Consider the following 25417-nt stretch of genomic DNA (forward strand, 5'->3'; position numbering starts at 1 on the left):
TTAATCGTATATTTTAAATATTCAACAATTTATAAATGGCCAAAATCTCTCCGAAAATTAGCTGCCTTAAGACATTACAAGGGTTTGTCTAAGGTCATAATGGAACGTCATTACTTTTATTATTATTAACGTTAAGTTTAATCTAAAGTTTAGTGAAGAGAGATAATTAACATAATAAATAGAAATATAAATTTTACACGTAGAGTGCGCAAATTAATTGTTGCGAAAACTTTCCTTTCTGGGTTCATATTGTCTTTTTAAGAAATTTTTTTTAAAAATTTGACATATTATCTTTTTACCGACATTTGGAAAAAAACTATTTTTACAACTTTTTTGATCTCCTTATAATCGGGACTCAAAATTTCAATAGACTTGAACTATTGTGTCACTAGAATAAACCGAATCACGAGTAAATGACATTTTAGATAATAAATTAAAATCTATCGTGCTATACCGTCCGACAAACTTGTATTAGTTATTCCGCCGATTCTATGAATTAAACGCAATCCATTTTTTGCTGGTTGAAGGAGCCGGTTACAAGCAGATGAAAAGAGGTGATGACAGCACTAACCACACGAATGAATGACTCGGAAGACTAATATTCCTTTGCTATGGTACAGACAGTATGATAAAACGATACTAAATTGAAAAATACATTACCACCAAGGGGTTTCGTGCCAATAAAACACTGTGGTCATATTCTTCGGTTGTTTAAGGGTAACAGTCATATATTATAGGTGAACAGCCGGACCGTAAATATTCATCATAATTGTCAACGGTCGTTGCGAGTACGTTTACAACAGAACTTGTGTGTCAGTTTTTATTGCAAATGCACAACCGAAGTGGGACATTGCAGTGAGCATTTAATGATTTCGGCTGGTGTGGTCAGCAGTGGTGGTAGAGGTGGGCCGATCAATGGATAGTTTTACGCCCTCGCCTTGTTTGTTTTATATTATTTGACCGGTTAATAATTTAATGGCACAAGACTGTGCGTGTCTATTTACGTGCATGTGTGTGAGCGCGCGCGCGATGTTGATTATAAAAAAATAACAGTAATAATAATAAATGGTTTCTGAACGTCTGGCCCTTGGGCGCTGCATATGAGGCTGGTCCTAAACTCTAATGACGCCACACAGGACCATTCATCATCTGATCCGCCGTCGCTGTTGCCCGCAATACTATCATTTGAACATACTGAAGTTCACTGAACATTGGATTTACATATCGATGAGAAGACGCCAGATAAGAATTTGTCCCGAATTTCTGTTATGCGTTCCAATCTCACGAAAATAATAAAGGCTTTTATTTTTTTAATCATACTGAACAAATTGCAGAGTTCGATAGACTTTTTAGAATTATAACAAATTTAATAAAATATCATAAAAATTATTTTAATGGCGGAGGATAACATCTAAAGATATATCAAATATTAAAAAAAACTTGTTATTTAAATAGATATAATTAGAAGAGATAAACGCTTTTTTATGGTGACTGAAAATTAAACGAATTGATGTGCATCGAGAGGAACTAAAAAAAGCGAAAGGGGCTTCCTTGAATTTTTGCTAATTACTTTTATGATTATCATTAAAGCTATAAACCAACGCTTGTGCATGTGAATGATTTATATGGATTTTAATTTAGGGTTTATTAAAAAAAAAAAATACAGGTTCAACATTTATGTATTTTTAATTTGAAAGCTATAGGTTCTGTTTAGCCTGTAATTTTATTTTATCGAGTTACAATTTTTTTTTTTACTAGCCATAAAATTGTTCAGACAACATTTTTAGTTATAACAAGTAATAACACTTTTAAGTAACAATAACACTGTACAACACTAATTTAATTAAAATGATTTTGTTATTTCAAAAAATATTAGTTATATAGTTTTTGTATTTGTATATCTAATTAATTTTAATAATTTAATATCGTGATTTTTATGTTTATTTTGTTTTATTTAATAGATTTTTATCTTCGTGATAATTCGAGAATTGAAACTAATAGATATAAACATTTTTACATTATACTATAGGTTTTGTTTAATATTACATGGTTCTATTTTGAAAATAATTTATTATTTACGAATAACATTTATTTCTTTTTTTTTGTGAGTATTTAAAATATATACATAGATAAATAGCGAAATTTTTGGGGAAATGGAACGTTCCAAAGAAAAATTCCACCTTCTCCACTAGAAACAGTTAACTTTATAAATCAATTAAATTAAGTAAATCCGAATTTTTTTTTGAGAAAAAGAGAATTAACGATATGGACTCTTATCTAAATACGTGATTGATTTCTTACTATTATAATGGTTTTCAAAAACATAAAAGTATTATATTTTATAAAGTGCCNTTTTTTTTTTTTGTGAGAGTATTTAAAATATATACATAGATAAATAGCGAAATTTTTGGGGAAGAGGAACGTTCCAAAGAAAAATTTCACCTTCTCCACTAGAAACAGTTAACTTTATAAATCAATTAAATTAAGTAAATCCGAATTTTTTTTAGAAAAAAAGAGAATTAACGATATGGACTCTTATCTAAATACGTGATTGATTTCTTACTATTATATTGTTTTTCAAAAAACATAAAAGTATTATATTTTATAAAGTGTTAATGAATTACAGGTCAGGGAATATCATTTTCATACACATTACTGTCTATTAGTCATAAGATTTTAAATTATAAAAACTGAATTTCACTTAAAAAATACGTACAAAACTATACATCACAAAAAAAATATTGAAGTTATACAATAGATGCTATGTGTCAAAAATAATATTTCTTTCGGATTATGAATGTTAAGGATTTTTTTTACCAAAAATGTTATTTTGATGAGTTCTAGTTTCGGGAATAATAATGCTGTTTTTTAAGAGATAATTGGGTAATTTTGGATTAAAGCCTTGACGTATAAAAAAAAAAAAAAATTCAACAGAAATCATGGAATAATATAGAAACTTTGACGTTATTTTCAAAGTTATAATAACAATACAATCCTTAAAAAATATATTGTACATATAAAACATGTTCAATTTCATACACTATTTCATAAAATAGAGAGATATTTGTCATGTAAATAAATCACATGTCTAATTAAGAAACATAACAGATTTTTATTTCATAAAACATTTTAATAATAGCAATATTTTTTTATTTGAATGAAATAATACATTTTTTAGTATTCCTAAATTATTAAAAATAATCACGGTCTTGTTTTAAAATGTCAATCGATTAGATGAAAATATTTTTTTTTTTCAAATTGAAGTTGTTGAAATTAAATTTGAACTGCTAAAATATTTCATTGAAATTCCGTCGTATTCATAAATTTAACTTGTCAGCAATTTCATATCTTTTTGATAACTTAATTATTTTTCATTAATTTTAAATTACATATTTTTATTATTTTTATTATTTGATTTATAAATAATATAATTTAAATGTTATAGGTTATTTAATGAGTGTAACACGACCACAATGTAATAACGAGCAGCTGTCAGACGCATCTCACCTGTCCGCCGTTTTTTATTGAAATAAAAAATAAATAATAGCTGAAAATTTAGTAAAACGCTCCTACACACAGCATGTTGTCTGCGTAATCCATAAATCAAATCATGTTTCAACTACTTGGGTGTATGTAGTGTAAACATAGGACCACACGAATTTTATTTATTGTTATTGTTTTTAAAAGAGGATACCAATAGTTGATATTTTTAACAATAAATTTAATTTGAAACTATCATACAATGCAAATCATAAATATAAAAGGTACTCAGCTTTTTATTGATCAATATTTTAATAAAAATGATAACTGTTTGACAAAATTAACTAACAAAAAACAATTTTGTTTAAAGTTAGTCCTGAGTATTTATTTTTTTAATAAAATGGTAAATAACAATTTTTTTTTTTTTTTGAACGGCAAACTGACGGTAAACTATTACTTTTTAAAATGAAAAAAATAGAAAATCAAATGTTCAGTTATACTGAAATTATAGTTGATAACATAATAATAAAATAATCAGTTTTAAGCACTTTTTTTTACAAAAAGATTAATTGGTCAGTGACATATTTAGGACGAGTAATTACTGTGAATTACAAGTCTCTTGGCAGAAAATTGCTAAAACTATTTAGCACTTAAGTCAATATTTGAAAGAGACTTGTTTCTAATTTTATGGTTAGTTAATCGACAAAAAAGTTCAATGAATTCAATAAAAGTTTGCCCAATTTTTGTTTACAATTGGCTTTATTACTATTGAAATAATTGTTTTCATCAACATTTGTTGCCGTTAAATATTATTACTCATAGAATTAAAAACAATCGAATAAAAACCTACACTTTTTAAACTATAATTCAGACAAATTCACGATTATATTGAAGAAAAATTAGAACCCTTTCTTCAATATGCTACTGGCCAGTGTATCGATTGTGCTACATTTTTAAATCGAGGAGAATGAATGAGAAACGAACATAAAAATAAAATATAATATTTTGTAGCCTTTCTCTGCTGGAGTGTATGACTAAATGGCGCCTCTCGACGGGGTACGTGTCATTTAGTGCTTTGGGAACCGTATAAGATACTTCCACCAACAACAACCTGTTCACGATTCAGCAATGCTTCTTTATCGCGCTTTGTCCATTGGCAGGCATATGATTATGAGAATTATTACTACACAAGTATACGATGTAGCATGTCGTCGTTAACTCATTTTTGTTTTGACAACACATAATAATATTTGAACAATAACATTTACATATCGGATGAAGCGATTAAATAATTTATGGGCTGAGAAAATCAATTTTTGATAAGCGCGACAACACATGAGTACTGGAAACAAAAAGTTAAGACCCATTTCCCGAAACATTTGAATTTTGACACAGTGCACTTGTTTTTGACTCGCCAGATAAAAATATTTCCATTGAACTTTTTGTTTAATAGTATAATTTGCATAAATATGAACACCACGTGTCGCCGCGTAAAGTTTTCAACAAAGAATTATTCCGTTAATTTTTTTCTCGTGCTTAAATAATTTGCTGTCCGACGTTTCTAAGAACGTTTTTTTAAATATACAATGCGTGCAAAATCATTGACTAAAAGTCTGAGGGCGTTTACTATCTATAATTTACATCCAAGATGTTTTCGTAATTGATTTTATCTAAATAGTCCATACACATTTTCGTGTATGTACGTGTGTGGTGCTCTTACAGTAGTTTTTGACAGTAGGCACTGCCGTTGGCCTGAAATCTGACGTTATGATAATCACGTTGGCTCCTATCAACCAGCGTTATTACCAGAGTCCGTTACACAATATTAAAATAATTTCACTATTTATCATCTAGTGGCGCGCGTACATCTCCAGAGGAGCAAACCTCGAACGACGTTTAGATTGTACATAAAAATGAATTATGGTGTTCAAATACAAACAGTAACCCATCGATATTCAATACAATATGATTATTTATGTTCAACAACAGTTTTAAATATGCTCCGCAGTAGTCACTAAAGAAAAATTCATTTTAATATTTGTATAACTTTTGATACTTCCTCTTAAAAGAATATTCAAACAGAGTAATTGACAAATTTTTTACTTTTAAGTTAATATTTAAATTAAAAATTTAAAGTTACAATAAAAATAATTATTTAATAAACAAAGCAATTAAAATTAACACTAATAACGTTAAAAAAAAAAAATTAAGCCAAGTATAGGTTGAAACGTTCAACAAGTAGGCAAATGACATCAGTATTCTACAGATACTATAAAACGATAAATGATAAATCTAAGTCATGACAATGATTTCCCAACAAAATGTATTTATACCACAGAATATACGCTTGTTATTTTAATTATGCGCATTGATAAGCAAAATAAACAATATTCCTTGTTCCTATTCAGTATGTTAGAAAATACTCGATTTGTTATTCATAGGTCTACGGACATTGCAACAATGCACATTCAGCATAATAAGCTGTTTGATTTATACTATCTGATTGATTTATTTGAATTTTAAAAATGTAGTTCAATTAAAATATTTATCCACGCAATGATTCGATTAAACGATTTTACAAATATTTTTATCACTAAATCATTTTATAATATAAAATTTTGACAAGCTACTTTTTTCCATCTAGAAAACTAATTAATATATATATTTTAATATCAAAATCCTTACCTCAGAATCGAGTTTCTTGAATTCTGTATCATCTTCGTCAACTTCGAAGTAGAGTTCTGCAGATGTAATAGAAATAGTACCAGGTGCAACAACTCCTGCCGAGATCAAAGATGCCCTTGTGCTAATATTCACGGGACCTATACATGAAAATAAATTTAACATATAAGTAAACATAAAGATTGAATTTCTATTTTTTAAGGTCATGATTTATTTTAGTTACAAAACAATTTTTTTAATAGGCTTAACACAATTCTTTTTAAGTATAGTTAATTTATATTTTAAAATTATTTATTTCAAATAACGCCTAATATTTGTTTTGACATAGCTTCTTCTTCTTTCTCGCCTTAATCCGAACTACTTGGGGTCGGCCACCATTATCCTAAATTTCCACTTGACACGATCTCCCACATCCTCTACGCTCACATCAGCTGTCCTCATATCCCATTCAATAACATCTCTCCACCTCTTTTTTGGTCTTCCTCTACCTCTCCTGCCTTCAACATTCATTTCTACAACTGTTCTTACGGCTTTCGATTCTTCTCTCCTCATAACATGACCAAACCATCTAAGTCTATTTTCTCTCATCTTATCCACGATTGACGTTACACCTATACTCCCTCTTATATGTTCATTTCTTATCCTATCTTCTCTAGTCAATCCACTCATCCATCTAAGCCTTCTCATCTCTGCTACACTCATTCTCTGCTCTACTTTCTTATCAACCGCTCAACACTCTGAACCATACATCATAGCTGGTCTCACTACAGTTTTGTAGAATTTACCTTTCAGCCTCATTGGGATTCTTTTATTGCATAAGACGCCAGACACTTCTCTCCACTTTAACCACTCGCACTTAATTCTGTGTCTTACATCCTCATCAATACCACCACTGTTTTGCACAACTGACCTAAATACTTATAACTTTCCACCTCTTCAATCACGTTCTCGCCTAGTGTCACTGGTCTCCCCATTTCACCTATCTCGTGTTCTCCTTTGTCAAACTTGTACTCTATATACTCTGTCTTGCTCCTACTTATTCTTAATTTCTTTTCTCCAAGATTTGATCTCCTTACCTCTAGCTTTTGATTAATTCCCTCCCTATTTTCTTCTATTAACACTATATCGTCAGCAAACAACATGCACCACGGCACCTCTCCTTGTATTTCTCTAGTAATTTCATCCATTACTATAGAAAATAAGTAAGGGCTTAAAGCAGAACCCTGATGCACTCCTACTCTTACCCGAAAACTTTCTGTTACCCCACCCACACTTTTTACCCTAGTAGAAGTGCCATTATACATATCCTCTATTATATTAATGTACCTTTGCGGGACTCCTTTTCTCATTAATGCCCACTTTAGAACCTCTCTCAGTACTCTATCATACGCTTTCTCCAAATCTATAAATACCATACAAAGCTTTTTCTTTTTTTCCCAAAACTTTTCTATTAGTTGTCTCACACAAAATAATAGCTCCATTGTTCACTTACCAGGTATAAATCCAAACTGGTTTTTAGATACCGATGTCTCATTTCTTATTCTCTTATCTATTACCTTTTCCCAAATTTTCATACTATGACTCATAAGCTTTATGCCTCTAAAATTTCCACACTCCTGTATATCACCTTTACCTTTAAATATCGGCACCATAATACTATTCCTTCATTCATTTGGAATTTTCCCTTCTAACAAGATTTTATTTAAAAGTTCCTTCAACCACCTTATGCCAAGATCACCTAATATTTTCTATACTTTTACTGGCACTTCATCTGGTTCCACTGCTTTATTCTTTTTCATTGATGCCACAGCCTCCGATACTTCTTTTTCACTAATTAAATCTATTAGTCCCTCATTCCACGAGATATCCTCTAACGTCTCTTTTGAATACTCCTCATTCAGTAATTTTTCAAAATACACTTTCACCTTTTTTTCACATCATCATCACTCAAGAGTACCCTATTATCAGCACTTTTTATACACTTTATATAATGATAATCTTTAGTCATTTTCTCTCTTATTTTGCAAGTCTATAAATTTCTTTCTCGCCTTTCTTTGTTTCTAGCCTATTATACAACTCATCATACCTCTTTAATTTTGCCTTACTTACTACACACTTGGCTTCTTTGCACAAGCGTTTATACTCCATCCAGTCTTCTCTCCTTTTGCTCTTCTGTCATACTTTGAATTGCTTTTTCTTACTTCCTATGATTTTTTGAACGTCCTATTTATTTTGACATAGCTGAGAAAAATATTATAATGCATTTTTATGAAAACTTTGTTAGCCTATTGGTTAAGTATATATCTGGCATAAAACTCAGAGCATTATTAGTTTCAGGCTATGCGTATTTTTGAGCATCTCATAATAATTTATAAAAAACATTCTATTAATATAAAAATAGTAAATAGTTAAAAACCCAGGAAATTATTTCCTATCTTCTATTCTTATTCTCTTGATCCTAGAGCGTGTATTTTTGGTAACTGATTTGGAATTTAATTTCACTCCTTTTCTTTCATTTCATATTCAAACAAATATTATAGTTGGTTAAACTTTGAGAGTTATGTGCTTTTTAAAGTGTATTTGTCTTTTTACTTTATTCTTGTCTTCATTCTCTTTATTTTTCTTTAGTACGTTACATTTTAGAATATGATTTAGTTGTCTGGAAACCTTATTAAGCCAGTGATCAACTTCAAATTGGACTTGTTCAAAATCATTCTTTTCTTATACTACTTTTATCCTCAAAATTTTATCACCTCTACATGACTATTCTATTGTCCGTCAAACTGTTAATATACCCACTCTTCCTTCTCGTCATTTGATGCTGACCTTTCATTTATCACATCATTTCTAAATGGTTAAATCGATACCTCCGACTTTCTATTTTCTGTAACTATCCGTGTTACCACTTACCCAATTAGAAATCACTCTCTTTTCAATATTATTTTGCATTATACCTCTTATAATTATAATAATCCCTTGCTTAGAATGCTTCGTGTCTTAAAAAATGTGTACTTTTTACCCACTCACCTCCGCAAAATTTGTACAATGGTGTCACGTCATCAATATTTTTTAATAATTGTAGAAAATATAATAATAAATTAAGACAACACTTCCGCCGCTAGCGACTGATCACAATAATTAAATAAGAATATACAATTATGTATTAATTTAAGCACTTTTTAAACAAATTGGATCTGGTCATCATGGTCAGTCCAGTTCGCATATCAAGATTTTACAGTCTCAGTATTCGGTTGTAAGTGTCCAACTTCCAACCTTACGTCCTGAGTTAGTTTGTTCATAAATGATGCCTTTACCTACCTAATTCCTCTCCTAGTTAACTCAAGTACATACATCTTGCACCTTGTACTTAGTTATATCTTTCTCCTGATACGCTTAGTATTTGCGTCCACTAGTAGGTGCACTACGTGTGCACCTAATACTTTAGCGTTACTCTCCTAAATTTTCTATAACAACAGCTCTTTAACACTCTCGATAGAATTAGAAGTTCAGGATAAGGGTGGCCGACCCCAAGTAGTTGTGATTAAGGCGAGAAAGAAAAAGAAGAATAAGAAGAAGCCGAGCATACTGTGACTATCAACATTACATTTTAGTTTACCTCGTTCTTTTGTCTTACGATACTTGTACTATTACAATTAATATATATATTTTTTTAATATTTTAGAATATTGTTATTGTTACTTTATATTTTGTATTCTATTATCCCTTTATTACTTTAGTTATTATTACTTATCCAAATCATATCCATATACTATTTTATGTTTTGTAAAATTCCATTTGGTGTTAGATAAATAAATAAAATAAAATATTAATGGTAATGGTTGATAAAAACAATAACTTTTTATTGCCTAAAAATCAAAACAATAAATATCTAGTTGTGTTACTTACCTACGAGATCAGCATCCAACTCCCTGTCATCACTCATTAACTCTGAATCATCAAGTAAATCAGATGACTGACTACCTGGACCATTTTGAGTATTCATAGCTACTAGTTGTGCATGAAATACTTCTTCCCTAGCTTGAAGTATAGCATCTTGTGGAGCACCATGCTCTAGAGCTGCTTTGAGTGTAGCTTCTGGATGAGTTGTTCCTCGAGGATTAGGAACAAATCTTTTCCGTCGCCTAGCATCGTCTTCCCAAACATCCAATTTCCAAAAGTGAGATATTCTTTAAAATATATTTTAATATTATTAGCATAATTTTATGTGCAACATTACCATTTGTTACTTTAAAAGCTTATCTAAAATCTTACCTAGATGGGAGATTTTCATGTAAATAACCCCATGCACCATGTTTATTTGATAGAATATTACAAATTTTATCAAGAATACGACTAGCTACAACACTATCTCGACGTCTAGCAGCAGTAATCAAGTGATCACACATTTTCTCTTCTTCTCGACGTTCTAATGTTGTTTGAGCACATTGAGCCTGAAAATACACATTTTACATTATTTAATTGATATAATAATTGTTGTTTTTTTATTCATACCTCAAAATCTGCATGTTTAAGCACATCATCAGCTCTCATCCTATTTAATATAAACTCAGCTTCATTAGCTACACGAACAATATGATCTTTCATAGCATGTGAAAGTAATCTAAATACATTAAAATTTTGTTTTACTGTTTAATTAAGTTTCTTTTTTCAATTTTTTACACTTACCGGCCTTCATTTATAAGCTCTATAAAAGCTAGTCCTGCGTGTTTCTGAAGTGAATTTTGCCACTCTTGAGAACAAAGTAACATAACTAATTCAACAACTGACTGGCTGTTTTTAAAAGTTGTTAAGCCTAATAAATACAATATTTTTTAGTTTTTATAAATACATTAAAATATCTATAATACATCACATTTTTTTTTTGACTCTCAACAACATTTAAGTCAATATATTTTATTTCTATGCTATCATACCTTTTCCTTCCATTAGTAATTCCTGACCATGAGAACCAACCAATGTTTTTGATAAAAATGGAGCAAAATCAACCATTATTTCCCGTAACAATGGGCATACTGAACCAAGTGCTGCTTCTAATTTATTTGTTAATGATGCTTCTCTATTAGGAAGATGTGTTTGATGGGGTAAATTAACATTTTTTAGACCGTAATCTTCTACAGTATGATTAGAATTTTTCAAATTCAGGTTCTGGGTAGTAGGTGCAGGTATATTTACAACAGATATTTCACTTAAAGGTTTATCACCTCTTAAATCTTATGAATAAAGTATAAATATTATTAATTAAAATTAAATTTTTTCATTAAATAGTAGTAAAATTTCACCTTTTTGAATTCGTCTATCATCCTCATTTGCTGATTGAGAATCCTCATTGAGATTAACATCAGTCCAAGCTTCTTCATTTTGAATTGAAATTATAGTACTAGCTTTAATATCAGTGTCATTACTATCGACATCACTGCATGCTTGAGAACTGTTGGACGCTAATTCTTCAGAACAAATGCTCTAAACAATAAAACAAAATTTTGTTAAATATAAATATATATATATATTTTTTTAATTTCATAACTAAGTTTAAAGTTATCATAAATAAATTTGCTATTTGAAAAAGGTGCTATAATTTATGCCATAAATAATGACAGTGGCTAAAATAACACTAATATTTTAAATATATTATGAATGCATGTAAAATGTGCATCAATGCTCAATTTCAGTGTTGACAAACAGTGTGTATAGCTGGTTGGTAATCAAACCAGTACCTTTTTCAGAGATGATATTGTTTTGTTATTTATATCTTTACGCTTGTAGCGAAAATAATAACCATTCAATGATGATACTGGTACATGAAGTAGTTGCTATAAATTTGAACAAATATTAAATTGCACAACAAAAGTCTACATTGATTTTTATAAAACTTGTAGTATATTATTTAAGGGGTAAAAAAACAACTCTTGACTTAAATAAATTTCAGAAATCATACAAACAATTTTAAATAGATCACAACTAGATATTTAACAGGCATATATTGTAATTTAGTATTTAAATTTGTTTGGTAAATTATTTAATGCAAACATAAATTAACATTTAATACAATTATAAATTACTTAATTTAATTATTCAGAGAAACAAATTAAAATTTACCATAAATACTATTATACAGAGAATATGCATATATTTTGTTAAGTAAAATAATTTATTTTCAAATTAATTTCAATAGATTATAGTTTTAAAATATTTTTTATTTTATTCAATAGGTTCAATAGGAAAAATGTTTAATTTAAATAGTGTAAACTATAACTTTAAAACAGTGATTCATACCTTATTGTAAGAATTATTTAATGTTTGTGAAGGAGGATTTAAATTTTCCATTGAAGCTGTAATAAATTCTTCTTCATCTGTTGGATTAAATTCAAATATGTTAGTAAAATGTATAAATATTTTTTTTAACATTAAATAATTTTGATTATAAAACAAACTACTTAAATTTTAAAATGGTGACTAAATAAAAAAAATGACCATGCACAAAAAAAAATTCAAGTGAATACTAAACTGGCAATTTTAAAAATTAAACTGTGTTCTATTTCAAAGACTAAAGCATTTCAAAAATTTTATACCAAATTATTAAACTTCCATGATAAAGGAATATTTTAATTAAAACTGCATTTAAAATATTTAAAATATTTTTAGTACACAGTTATAATATTATGAGGGCAGTAAAAAAAAAAATTAATTATAAAAGATTTATAATATTGGTAATCAAGATTTGATAAGACATGAGATTATTAATCAATAAATTGTTGAATTATATTTTATTAGATATAAATAATTTATTTGATCGTACAGTGTTCCTTTTAGCACATTTTTAAATTTTAAAAATAAACATAAATATTAATTATTAACTTAAAGAAAAATGTTCATTCAGCTTATATAACTCTTTTGAAATATGATCAAGTATAAATTTAAGCTAATAATTAAAAAAAAATGTATTATTATTTTTTTTGAATTCCTATCATCAAATAAAATAAGTCAAAAAATTGATTTGGATCAAAGAGTGTTGCAATTGGTACATGTTCACAAATATATATATATATTATAATTGGGATTAAAAACATTGAAATATTTGGCTAAATATTTAAATAGATTATCTCTGAATCATCACATTTGACTTCTAATTCTACTTCCAAAATGAAAAATTGATTTAAAAATTATATATTTAACAATGATGAAATGATCACAGTGGTATTAGATAACAGAATATATAAGTAATGTAAAAAATTTTTGAGTATATGACAATTATTGGTTAATAAAATTTTTACTTTTTATAACAATAGCTTGATCACTTTTTTTTTTTTTTTTGGTGTACAAACTATATAGTCTGTGCTATAACCATTATTTAGTAACACCAATTTTACTATATTTTATGGTGTAATAAAATTACACCATAATAGAAGTTTAATATAGTATATTTAATGTCATATAATGCATTCATTTTCTTGGAAACTATTAAACATTTTTAGTTTTCTTAAAGAAAAATATGTAGTTAAATAATTTTTATTCCATTCATTCAGAATTAAAAATTCTAAACTAAAATTTTCTTTAATGGGAATTTATATTTTTAGTTTAATGTATGATAGAAAAAAAAAATTCAAAAAATTTTGTTCTTATAATATTTTTTATGAAATTAACCATTCTTCTGTTGATAAAGTTTAGCAATTTTAATACATTTTCTATTGGTAATTTACTATTTAACATACAGTAGTCGTCATATTTACATGCTGTTTCATAAACAAATTTTTTTACATTTCTTGTTATCATATTTGTCATTAATAATAGTAATATAAAAAACCGCTAATAATTTATAGCCCATTGAAACAGATTATTGTTGCCTTCAATAATATATAAACCTGATTAATGATGAATTTCTATTTTGAATGCAAATTTTAAAATTTGGTTTATATGATAAAAATCAACTATAAGGATAAAATTGTTTAAACTTTTTTTTATCAAATTATCAAATTCAGGTATTTTATCCTTGAAGAAATAAAAAAAATATATTTAAAATATTATATAATATTGAACAATTTTTCTTTATCAAACAATATTTTCTTTTGGGAAAATTAAAAATATTTATAAGCTTCTAGGAAAATGTGTGTCTTATCCTTAATAGATCACCCTGTATAAACTAAGTAATTTTATAAATCCAATAAATTGTTGTAAGTACATTATTTATGTTTAAATCATTAGGTTATAGGACTAAGATTTTTTAATTAAAATGTTGTACCATTAATATTAATACATATATTTTTACCCCTATTAACGGGATTTCACGATAAATTGGTAAAAATGAAATGGGTAAAAAAATTTGGAAAAATAACTACATAATGCTAAAATTTGGTAATGATATTATTGTCATAATGAGATTTGTGACCCTGAACAGTCTTGTTTCTATACAGTGTAAGAAATAAAAACACTATACAAATTAACTACTAATAACTACAATAAACCTAAGTTAAAACTATTTAATAAAAATAAATAAATTACACGTTAAAATGGGTATAATAAGCTCATCAGAAAAAAAAGGAAAAATATAACCAAACATAACATGAAAAATCATGATCTGACCTTGATGTCCCAATGAGGGTACAGCATAATGTGACATTATATTGCGATGACTGAAGTTATGGGGCATTTGTGGGTCAATTGAATGTGATGGAGGTAGGAATTGGGGATATACATGATGAGACCATTGTGGAAATAATGGTCTAGTACCATGACAATCTGAACACAATAATAGTTTTATTAAAATCTAATTCTAGTACACATTTTAAATGTGCAACTAAACTATCAATAATGAATATATAATATTTTTTGTGAAATTAATTATATATGTCTTTATTATATGTTTTAAAAGTTATCAAATAATAGTGCATTACTTGTTGGACTTTCAGATGGTACTTGATTATCAGCAGATGAGCTACCTTGCATCGGTAGTGTAGATGTTGGAGGTTCAAGAATATCTCTATACTTTGAAACCATTAAAACAGACACAAAATACACAATAGCTAACGAAAGAAATTGAGCTTGCTTTGTTTCCTCCTATTATATAAATTAATAGTTTTATACGAGTAATGTTTTAATGAAAAAATACATACCACATCTCTATAAATAACAGCACGTAAACGGTTAATGTCCATTTCTTGTAATAATTTCTCTGGGTCACGTATTGGATTTGTCGAGCCATCAATTAAACTCTAATAGAAGAATTGAATTAATAAAAATTATACACACTAAATATTAAAATTTTTAATAATAAATACTTTAGGAGAAGACTGCCCGGCTCTGATAAGAGACTGCAAGTGAAGTTGTTTAGGATTATTAGGTTGTGAAGGTATAACCAAAAGACGGCTTCTTTCTTTACACTCCAAACAGTTACGAACTGCATTAGTACAGACTAAACGTAGACACTGTCTAAGTATTCCTCCACTAGACATATTTTTTTCAGTTTCTAATTCAGAAAAATTTAAGGAACTAGCAAAGACTAGAACATCAGCCATATTTACTAATCTTTGTAATAATGATGCTGCTACTTCGACAGTCATTCCTTGAGTAGGTTCCATAATATCTAATTCACTCTATAATAAAATTTTCAATTTTTAATTAATTTAAGTGTTGAGAAACACATTTTATCATATCTTACATTTGGTGAAGTGGCAGAAGCTAATAAAGGTAATAATCCACCACAAGCTATAATTAAATTATCTGAAAGTTGTGAGATCAAATGTACTGTATTGACTACAAATATTGCATTTTCAGCACCATTAACAAAATCCAACACAGATTTTGTTGAGTGACTATAAATCAATAAATAAATCAAATTGTGAAAATATTAAAATTATTAAAAAGTATTTACCCTCTCCAGACTTGAATATTTGATTCCAAAGAATACAGAACATCTGATAATAACCTTTGGTGAATGTATGACCACTTAAATTCTGGAATTCGAAATGGTGGTCTAGAAGGTCCTGGATTAAACATAGGTCTTGAGTCTAGGTTTGAAGTTATTGGCTTCTTTTCAATCTTTTCTATTTTTTCATCTTCTTTATGTTGCTCTAAAATTTTATGATAAAATAAAATTTTAATAAAATAATCTTTAAAAATGTTTTCATCTTACTCATTTCATCTTTAAGTTCTAAACTTGCTGTTTTTTTCGCATTAGTAGTATCTAAAATTTTATTTAATTCAGTCTCTTTTGCTGTAATTATAACAAAAGCAAATAGATATATTAAAAAATGAAAACTAGTTAGAGTTATATTAATATGTATAAGCATAATGATACCTTCTACATTTTTTTCTTCGAGTATTTGAGGAACTATATAATTATCATTGTCATTTTTAACAATTTCTTTGGCAGCAATTTCATCAATATTATTACATTTAACACTATCATTATTTTTATCAATGATATTTTCACTATTATCTAAGGAATTTGTGGACGGGAATTTCAACTTGGTAGGATTAGAGGACGGAATAGTTTCATCTGTATTAATAATACTGATTTCATTAATTTGATTAAAATAATTTTTCTCATTATTTTTTTTAGGAGTGTCATTTAAATCACTTGGAGTCAAGTAGGCTTCAGAGCAATCACTATCTACAGTTTCACAAGTCTGAATGCTTATTACTGATATTGGTTGATCAATAATTTTTTCATCAATATTAATATTATTCATATCAACTTCCAATGATTCAGTATTTAATGTATTTTCACTATCACTACTATTACTAATACTATCTTGGTTGGCCACATTTCCGTTAACTTTGTCTTGTGAATTTATATTTTCAGAATCACTTATAACAACTGATTCTTTATTATTATTTCTATTTTCAATGATATTAGACTTATGAACTTCATTTAACTTCTCATTAATGACATTTAACAATTGCTCTGTTTTAATTATTTTGCTATCATTGTTTTTTTGGAGATTACTGTTATAAGTATCATCTGATTCTAAATTTGACTTAGGAGATAAATCACCATTTGTAAGAGAATTTTCTTCAATTATTATATTATTATGGTTCTCATTTTCTGTTAATTTGTCTAAGACTTCATTTTCATTATCTGGCAGAATATCAGTTGTTTTTTGGTTAATTTTAGTTGGACAATCAATTATTTCAAGTTTATTTCCTTCATCTTCATTTTCATTGTCTAAATTTTCATAATCTATTTCATTAATACTGTTTTGTTTGTTAAAATCATTTTTTTCTATTATTTCATCAAATTTGTTATGATCACCCAAATTTTCTATTTCTTCAATTGTTTCAATACTGTTTTTTCCTTCAATTATTTTATTAAAATACTCAGTTGGGGATTCAATAAGCTCCTTGCTATCATTTTTATGAGAAATGTCATCAAAGCCTCCATTGCTATCTACTTGATTATTTAATTCAATAGGCTTATCAACATTTTCATTATTATTTTTACAATTTATTGATGAAATTTCATTAGTTGGTGATAAGTTTTGAGTTTGATTTTTATCATCATTTTGTATATTTTTAACAGGAGTGCTAGCAATAGATTCCTAAAAGTGTAATAAATTATTGAGTACTAAGAGAAATAGTTAAAATATAAATATAAGTAAATAAATAATTTTCTCACTGGACTTTCAGACGGAGAATGATTTATTGGTGGTGCAGGGGGTTGATTTTCCCAGCCAGATATTGTACTTATAGGTCGTTGTTGACGTAAACGAGGATCAGTAATATTATCACTTCTTTGACGTTCATAATGTTCATACATCAGGGCAAATTGCAATTTAAACTCTTCAAATGAAACCTTCAGAAATAAAAATAATATTTTAATTTTAAGCAACTTTTTGAAGGTAATTATCAAAAGTAAATACCTTTGAATGTACTATGGCTAAAGTATCAACCCATACTCGCCATCCTCCATATTCATGTTTTATAGCATGATGAAGTAGCATTGTAAAAAGATTATACACCATATCAGAAACTTTTTGTTCTTCACATGTTCTAGGATGAATATATGCCATTGCAATAAGCCATTCCTGGGTAAAAAAAGATTTTTCATAACTCATAGTTAGGAAAACATTATGAAAGCTTGTACACATACCTGCCAAACTGACATCTGTAGAACAGTTCTTCTATTTTCACGGTTATTACTACAAAGTATAGTCATATCAGATAAAAACAACTTTTTAACTTCTAATAGCTGGTCTGAATGTTTAGCTTGTCGAATTAAAGTGGCTACGACTTTAAGAATCACTGTAAAAAATCATTTACATAAATTTAATAATTTATTAATTAAACATTTTTCTAAAATATGATTTCATTTATTTTTAAATAACAATAAAAACTATGAGAAATTATAAACAAAATTTTAATTTAACGACATACTAGGATTTTCCAATCGACAATTACTATCAGGTTCAGGATGTCCCGTATACAGTATTTGTTGACTAATACGTTCTGTTAATATCTATAAAAATAGTTGATACATTAAATAAGTTCACAATGAACAAAATCAAACTAAAAAACTTGCCTCATAAAGAACATTATAAGTTGGTAGTGTTATTGTCTCTTCATGTAACATTAATCGTTCTGCCAAAAGTGTGTACAAATTAAATGGGCTCATAACATCATATTTTCNCTTCATGTAACATTAATCGTTCTGCCAAAAGTGTGTACAAATTAAATGGGCTCATAACATCATATTTTCTCCTAAAAAAAAAAAATGTTATACAATCTAATTAAATTCAGCATTTTTTAGAAATATCAAAACTAAATAGTTTAAAGTATCAAAAAAAAAAATTTTCATAGAATTTTTAGGAATTAAAAACCCCTTGAATATTATTTAAATTATTAATAATTAGAAATATGTTCTTCAATTACAAAATCATTTTTTATTTAAAAATTTCACTTATGACGTCTAAAAATATAATTTACATTCTCATTTATCACATTTATTGATAATAACATTGTTTGAAAACAAAAATAAAACAATATTAAATTATGCACTACTTCATTTATTTGTAAAAATTAATCAACTCCATACACAAAAAATGAGTAAAATAAAGTAAAATAAAAATATTTTTACTTGTGGGTACTTCGGCTCAAGAAAAATCCTAAAAGTTTTAAAGCTTGCAACCGTATCAATTGACTTTCAGATGCTACTAATTTAAATACACATCGAACTCCATGCTTAACATCAAATGCTGGTATCATAGAGGCTGGTTGTTCTGACATTAATGACATAAGTGTTTGAAGCACATCATGTAGGTTCTCATCCTCACAAACTGTATATTTTAAATATCACATGTCATTTGAATGTAAATACATCAATTATAATAAAGAAGCATAAATTAGGAGGACAATAGTCCATAAGAAACAAAACTGTGGAGACTTAGTCTAAAAAAATGTTTGCAACCATTGTTTTTTAAATTTTTTATCTATATTTTATTTTTAATTAGCTCAAATTTTACTATTTTTAGATCTACTAAAGGAATATTGTTCGATAGCCAAGGAAATATTGAGTGGCCAAATGACAAAAACATGTAAAGAATTATTACTCAAAAAATAAATAAATATATATATATATAAAGTACTCATAAAAGAAGCGTTTATTAAAAAAGAAATCAAAAGTTAATTTTAAAACTCAGATTGTGCTATTATTCAGAGTTTATTTCTATTTACTCAAAGTTATTTTAAAAGTGGCACAGAGTGCAATTGCCCTCTTCCTTCCATAGCCTCTACCCACAGCCCCCATAACCAGTCCTCTAATAACATATTGGTCAAATTGTATAAAAATAAACATAAAATATATTTTACTATAAAATAAATAGACAATACCTGTTGTTAAATAGTTTATAATGCTTTGAAGTTCATCTTCTTTGAGGCCAACTCCTAACATCATTAATTGTTTTAGAAATAATAATATATATCCTCGTATGATTAATATATCTTTTTGAGCTGGTCTAGGACCATCTAAAAATAAATGTACCAAGTTATAAATTAAATATTTTAACATTTTTATTTACATTACCTAATCCTTTTGGAATAATACCACTTTTATTGCGAGGATTTACCACCCAATAATAATACTTAAGAGTGTGAACAGTTTGAAGTACAGTTGACACTCGTCGAACATTAGAATAAATCTGAGTATCAGAGAGAAATTCTGTTGATAGATATGAGTATAAGCGAGTCTGTACATGAGTAGGTGTGTAAATCCATAAACCAGGATTAAATAATATATGATCCAAAAGCTATAAAATAAAATAGAACATTAATGCATTAAAAAAATTCATATTTAACTAATTAAAAATCATTATAAAAACTGTGGTACGTTTATTTGAAGTTAACTTAATTACCTGCTTTAGTAATAATTCATTATTAGGTGTGAGACAAGCGACTAGATGTTTTGTAAGACGTAAAAATGAACCTAATACTTCTAACGTTAAATGATCTCGAGATGACCTTTGTAGCATATAACTTATGACCAGGAATCCACGATTTTGAATCATATGTTGTTGGACTGTTTGAGAAATTTCTACCATATCACATATAAACCCTAACAGTTTCCAGCTGAAATATTTTGTAAAATATTTATAATTGGTTAAAATATACATAAAGGATAAATTTTTATTATAGTAAAGATAAGTTAAAACTCAATATAAACAAAACTGTATATACATGCATAAAAATAGTGGTTCACAATGTTTTGGTAAATCTAATAAATTTTTATCTACTAAATATTTTACATTACTTTTTTTAAAATAATTTATATGTACTTAGATTAATTTAAAATCATATTTTGTAATATTTGTTTTTAATAATAAAAAAATTGTATTTTTAATTTTTCTAAAAATTTAAAAATAGCCATATTTTAGTCTTTTCATACAAAAAATTTTTATGGGTGTGTAACAACTTTAGGATAAGTACTTATGAAGTTATAAGTATTTAATACATATTGTAAGTATGTATCACTAGTGGATTATGCATTATAAATATACACCAATAAGAGCTGTACCCATCAGCGCTAATAATGATCTAATTAAAAAAAATGACTGGTCAATTAAAAAATTGAGAGAAGCATTAAACTAAATGAAACTAAAAAAAATATTTTATATTTATTTTTCGATTAATTAAGGGGTTTATGATAAGTGAATCACTCTGAATATACACACATTTATACAGTGATTAATTGCTCACAAAGCGCTTAATTAATCGTAAAAATAATAATAATATTGAACTTTTATTTATGTTTCTTTTAGGTACACATTTTTCTCAATTAATCAAAAAAATAAAATCCAATCCAATCAAACAGTATAGTTACAACGTCAGACCTGTAACTATCGCTCCGAAAATGAACTCGTCAACGAGTTTGAAATGTGAACATAAAATAGAAGACATGTATATATCTGTATAAATTTCAAACAATAAAAGTTAACACCCTTATAAGATATAAATAATGAACATAAAAAATACTTTATAATAGATAAATTAAAAAACATGTAACTGTAAAACTAACTTATTTTATTTGTATAAATCACCATATATATATATACACAATATAAGTCGCTATTTTGAAGCTTCGTTTTGAAACAGAAAGTATTGATTTTGCCATGCTATATATGTATATATATATATATACATATATATATAAATAAATTTAAGAAATTCGCATTTAAGCGTTTTTTATGATAAAAATGTTTATTATCTATCACTATTAAATATAATCTATACTCGTTCCCGCTTTGCTGCGATCCCACTGTGTTGGTTTTTTTTTGAAATATTAACAAAAGTTACGCATAATTTAATAAGATATATAAAGGGAAAATTTATATTTATTTTCTTTTTAATCATTTAGATATTACGAATAATAATAACTATTCAAGTAATATAATTTACTAAAAACTTTAGTTTAAGTTTATTTTAAATAGTTGATTATTGTAACATGTGTATATTTACATACCATATGGAAGCATCTTTTTTATCCAATGGTTCAGCAGAAAAATCAAGTTGAGCAAATAAAGGAAACAATACCTGTATACCACCGACAGAATTTAAAGTACTGTGAATAGAATGTGTGATGACAGCTTTTACGTCCTATAGAACATAATAATTATTGTATAATTTGAGAAGATAACTACTTTCTGTTTGCGATTAAGAATGTTTAACAAAGTCCTCATTTAATGGATTTCGTGCACTTTATGGTCCATATGTAGGTAATAGCAATCATTACTTACTTGTAACATGAGTGCATGTGGCGTGTGTACAAAATATGAAGCATTCCCTTTTGGAGTTGACTGTAAACACAATTGACTGTCTGTTGCTACCGGGTTGTACATGAATACTATAGCATTCGATAACTTTCCATCATACAGAACCTAAAATGTGTAAGAATATGCTTCATTAATTTATCCGATTAATTTAAACTAAAATTAACTACTAAAAGTTCAATATGAACTCTACTGCGATCCAAACAAAAAATCTAGGATAAGTAATAATTAAACAAAACCATAATGAACTACCCTCAAAAATTACTTCAATATACTTTAAAGCTCAACCGATCAATAATTGTAAAAAAGATCATAGCTTATAAAGCGCAATTGTCAAAAAAAAAAACAGTCAATAACAGCGATGTAAAGTATATATAAATACTATGAACATTATCAGTGGCATACTCAGGATTTTCTAATTATGGGGGTAGGCTAAAATCGAATTAAAAATTAGGTGACCGTTTTTAGTTAATTTTTTTACCAAAAAATACTTGTTTAACTCGGCTATTGGGATGTGTTTCGCCCTTTAAACTATTCCTGAATACGCCACTAAAGATTATGTTATACAAAATTAATAAAAATCATCAACACTAATTCTGCTTGCAATCTTAAGTAATTTACCTTTAAGCAAAATTTAATGTAGCTATGTTAAATTTTATTCCATTTCTATTACATACTTACTAGATGTTTGGTATCTTGTTAATTAATTAGCTGAATAATTTTAAGGTTAATATGAATTTAATGACTGATCGTAAATTATATCCAATAGGTAATATCAATAAAAATTAGTATTATATTTTATTTTAGGAAAATCTAAAATACTAATTCGAACTAAGAATAATTTAATTTTCTCAATCTTTTAGATTTTTGATTTTTTTTTTTAAAACTTGCGTCACGTTTATTCCTTTAGAAATTATTACAGTTAAGAGTATATTTAAGTATGTTTGGCTTGAATTACATTTTTGATATCATACTAATCCAGAAGCTCTTATTTTGAAATGTACAAAATTATTTCTCCAAAAAAAAAAATCTGTTCTATATGAATTATGACGATTTTATCAAATTATTATAGATCATGTTTCAAAAATTAATTTTATTAAACTGGTTGTTTTCATCAATCTCTCATTATAATCACGGTTACTTCCATAATTAAGACATCTGAATAGTAATATTTTTTATAGATTTATATTAGTTAAAAGTAGATTAAATAGTAAAACATAACATTAGATAAAATTTCATGTGTACATTTCAATAATAGTAAAATAACTAACACTACTTAAGCTATCAAAAAGTATTTTAGAAAATTATATTGAAGAAGATTTATTTCTTCAGTTTAAATAATATATTAATAATTGTATATTTTTTTATTTAAGTCATCTAAAAAAAATCCAAACAATAAACTCTTGTTTAAGTTTAGACAAGAAGTTAATGAATCCTATTATAATTATTTTACTAATCACGATCAATATAATAAATTAGATTTTAAAAGATTATAAAATACATTGAATGAAATTCCCATAATACTTTTACAGGATTTAGGTAGTGCAATCTATTGTGACAATAAACAAAACTTGAGAAGTTAATATTTATAAAAATGAAATAATGTATAGATTAAAATAATTAGTTTCGTATACGTTGGGATTTTTGTGTTATACATTAATTTTTAAACGTATAATTTCGGCAATTAAAAAGTGCATAAAAGCAAAAAAACAAAATCTTACAGAACGATCAACAGCGTGCTGGGTCATGCTAGGACTGTCTGAATTTTGACTTGATGAGTTTTGACTTAAACTTTTAAATTCACTCACCCTTTTGTGATTTTCAGGTAAACTCAAATGACATTCGTTGTCGAAACGAAATTGACACTAATGAGTAAAAAAGAAAAAATAATTGTAACACATTGTAAAAAAGTTTATTATTATTATTATTAACAAATTCAATAGTTTAATAATTTATCGATTTTATGAAAATAATATATAAATATAAAATTTACCTTATATCCGGGACCTAATCGATGAATAGCACATATTTGTTGAGTAGTCAGTGCTTCACTGAATAAATAAATGGCTGACATTTGACCACAGAAGACCCGATCTTCGTCCAGTTCTGGAGTTGCGCCGATATAACATTTGTCAAAAGGCTTAAGAATATTAAAAGTAAAAACATAAAAGGATATATTTTGGTTGAACTACTAAATAAGTAATTTAAATCATTACTAAAATTTTACCTCATTAGCAGAGACAAACCAAGCCATTTCTGTACTAGATGCCAATTGACCATTTACTACACATTTAATTTCGCTTTTGGTCCAACGATTATAAATATATACTATTGCAATCATATACCACTTTAAAAAACGAATAAAAATAATTAAAAAATTTGATGATACTATTTTTGATGGTTGCAAAATCATTACCTTTCGTGGTTGAAATTCATATTTAACACAATGCTGAAAACCTTTTCCTTTAATTTTCATTGAAGTCAGTACTAAACAATTTCCGACAAAGTGAGCAGTGTATCCAACGCCCTTACTAGTTTTAAAACTATTACAAGGCGAAACAAATTAGAAATTTCTTCAAATAGAGAAATAAAAGATTAAGTAAAATATTTTTACCAATATAAATAAGGTTTTTCTCGCTCTATGTTGACCGAATTAATTGGATCTAATCGAAACCACGTGCAAAAAGTAAAGCCGTTTTCATGTGGCCATTTCGCCAATGGAGGCAAAACGATAGCCTACAAGTGAAAAATAAAAAAAGACATTATACACTGCTGTAGTACGGATAATGTGAAGAGAAAATAAAGATAAATTAAATGTTTCTTACCGATCCTTTTTTTCCAGGAAAACTAAAAAAAACGTCAGGTCCATTTCTTTGAGGCATTTGTCGTAAAACATTTAAGAGTTTTGTTGAGTGTTTTGGCTGAAAAAAGACAGCAAGTGAAAAAGACAAATAAGTTTCTTCTATTTGAAAATGGTATTT

General features: G+C 27.2%; 1 protein-coding gene across 1 annotated transcript in view; it reads right to left on the minus strand.

Annotated features, from left to right (window-relative positions):
• Nucleotides 1–25417, minus strand: part of LOC126895721 (neurobeachin) — a 154682-nt gene that overhangs the window by 31164 nt on the left and 98101 nt on the right. Inside the window, exons 5-37 of the mRNA XM_050667917.1 lie at nucleotides 25262–25357; nucleotides 25051–25172; nucleotides 24853–24979; nucleotides 24664–24783; nucleotides 24430–24576; nucleotides 24158–24301; nucleotides 22404–22544; nucleotides 22130–22263; nucleotides 20526–20739; nucleotides 20198–20420; nucleotides 20005–20139; nucleotides 19255–19451; nucleotides 18698–18808; nucleotides 18553–18634; nucleotides 18269–18420; nucleotides 18039–18203; nucleotides 17795–17971; nucleotides 16475–17717; nucleotides 16310–16390; nucleotides 16049–16247; nucleotides 15836–15989; nucleotides 15456–15770; nucleotides 15291–15389; nucleotides 15072–15234; nucleotides 14761–14916; nucleotides 12457–12533; nucleotides 11463–11643; nucleotides 11097–11393; nucleotides 10849–10975; nucleotides 10675–10783; nucleotides 10435–10613; nucleotides 10069–10349; nucleotides 6166–6302 (exon numbers count right to left, since the gene is read on the minus strand). Of these exons, the coding sequence (XP_050523874.1) occupies nucleotides 6166–6302; nucleotides 10069–10349; nucleotides 10435–10613; nucleotides 10675–10783; nucleotides 10849–10975; nucleotides 11097–11393; nucleotides 11463–11643; nucleotides 12457–12533; nucleotides 14761–14916; nucleotides 15072–15234; nucleotides 15291–15389; nucleotides 15456–15770; nucleotides 15836–15989; nucleotides 16049–16247; nucleotides 16310–16390; nucleotides 16475–17717; nucleotides 17795–17971; nucleotides 18039–18203; nucleotides 18269–18420; nucleotides 18553–18634; nucleotides 18698–18808; nucleotides 19255–19451; nucleotides 20005–20139; nucleotides 20198–20420; nucleotides 20526–20739; nucleotides 22130–22263; nucleotides 22404–22544; nucleotides 24158–24301; nucleotides 24430–24576; nucleotides 24664–24783; nucleotides 24853–24979; nucleotides 25051–25172; nucleotides 25262–25357 (6285 nt within the window). The remainder of the gene's footprint in view (nucleotides 1–6165; nucleotides 6303–10068; nucleotides 10350–10434; nucleotides 10614–10674; nucleotides 10784–10848; nucleotides 10976–11096; nucleotides 11394–11462; nucleotides 11644–12456; nucleotides 12534–14760; nucleotides 14917–15071; nucleotides 15235–15290; nucleotides 15390–15455; nucleotides 15771–15835; nucleotides 15990–16048; nucleotides 16248–16309; nucleotides 16391–16474; nucleotides 17718–17794; nucleotides 17972–18038; nucleotides 18204–18268; nucleotides 18421–18552; nucleotides 18635–18697; nucleotides 18809–19254; nucleotides 19452–20004; nucleotides 20140–20197; nucleotides 20421–20525; nucleotides 20740–22129; nucleotides 22264–22403; nucleotides 22545–24157; nucleotides 24302–24429; nucleotides 24577–24663; nucleotides 24784–24852; nucleotides 24980–25050; nucleotides 25173–25261; nucleotides 25358–25417) is intronic.

The sequence above is a fragment of the Daktulosphaira vitifoliae genome, unplaced genomic scaffold (genome assembly GCF_025091365.1).
Source record: "Daktulosphaira vitifoliae isolate Bord-2020 unplaced genomic scaffold, ASM2509136v1 Scaffold_1, whole genome shotgun sequence".
In the NCBI taxonomy this organism is placed as follows: Eukaryota; Metazoa; Arthropoda; class Insecta; order Hemiptera; family Phylloxeridae; genus Daktulosphaira; species Daktulosphaira vitifoliae.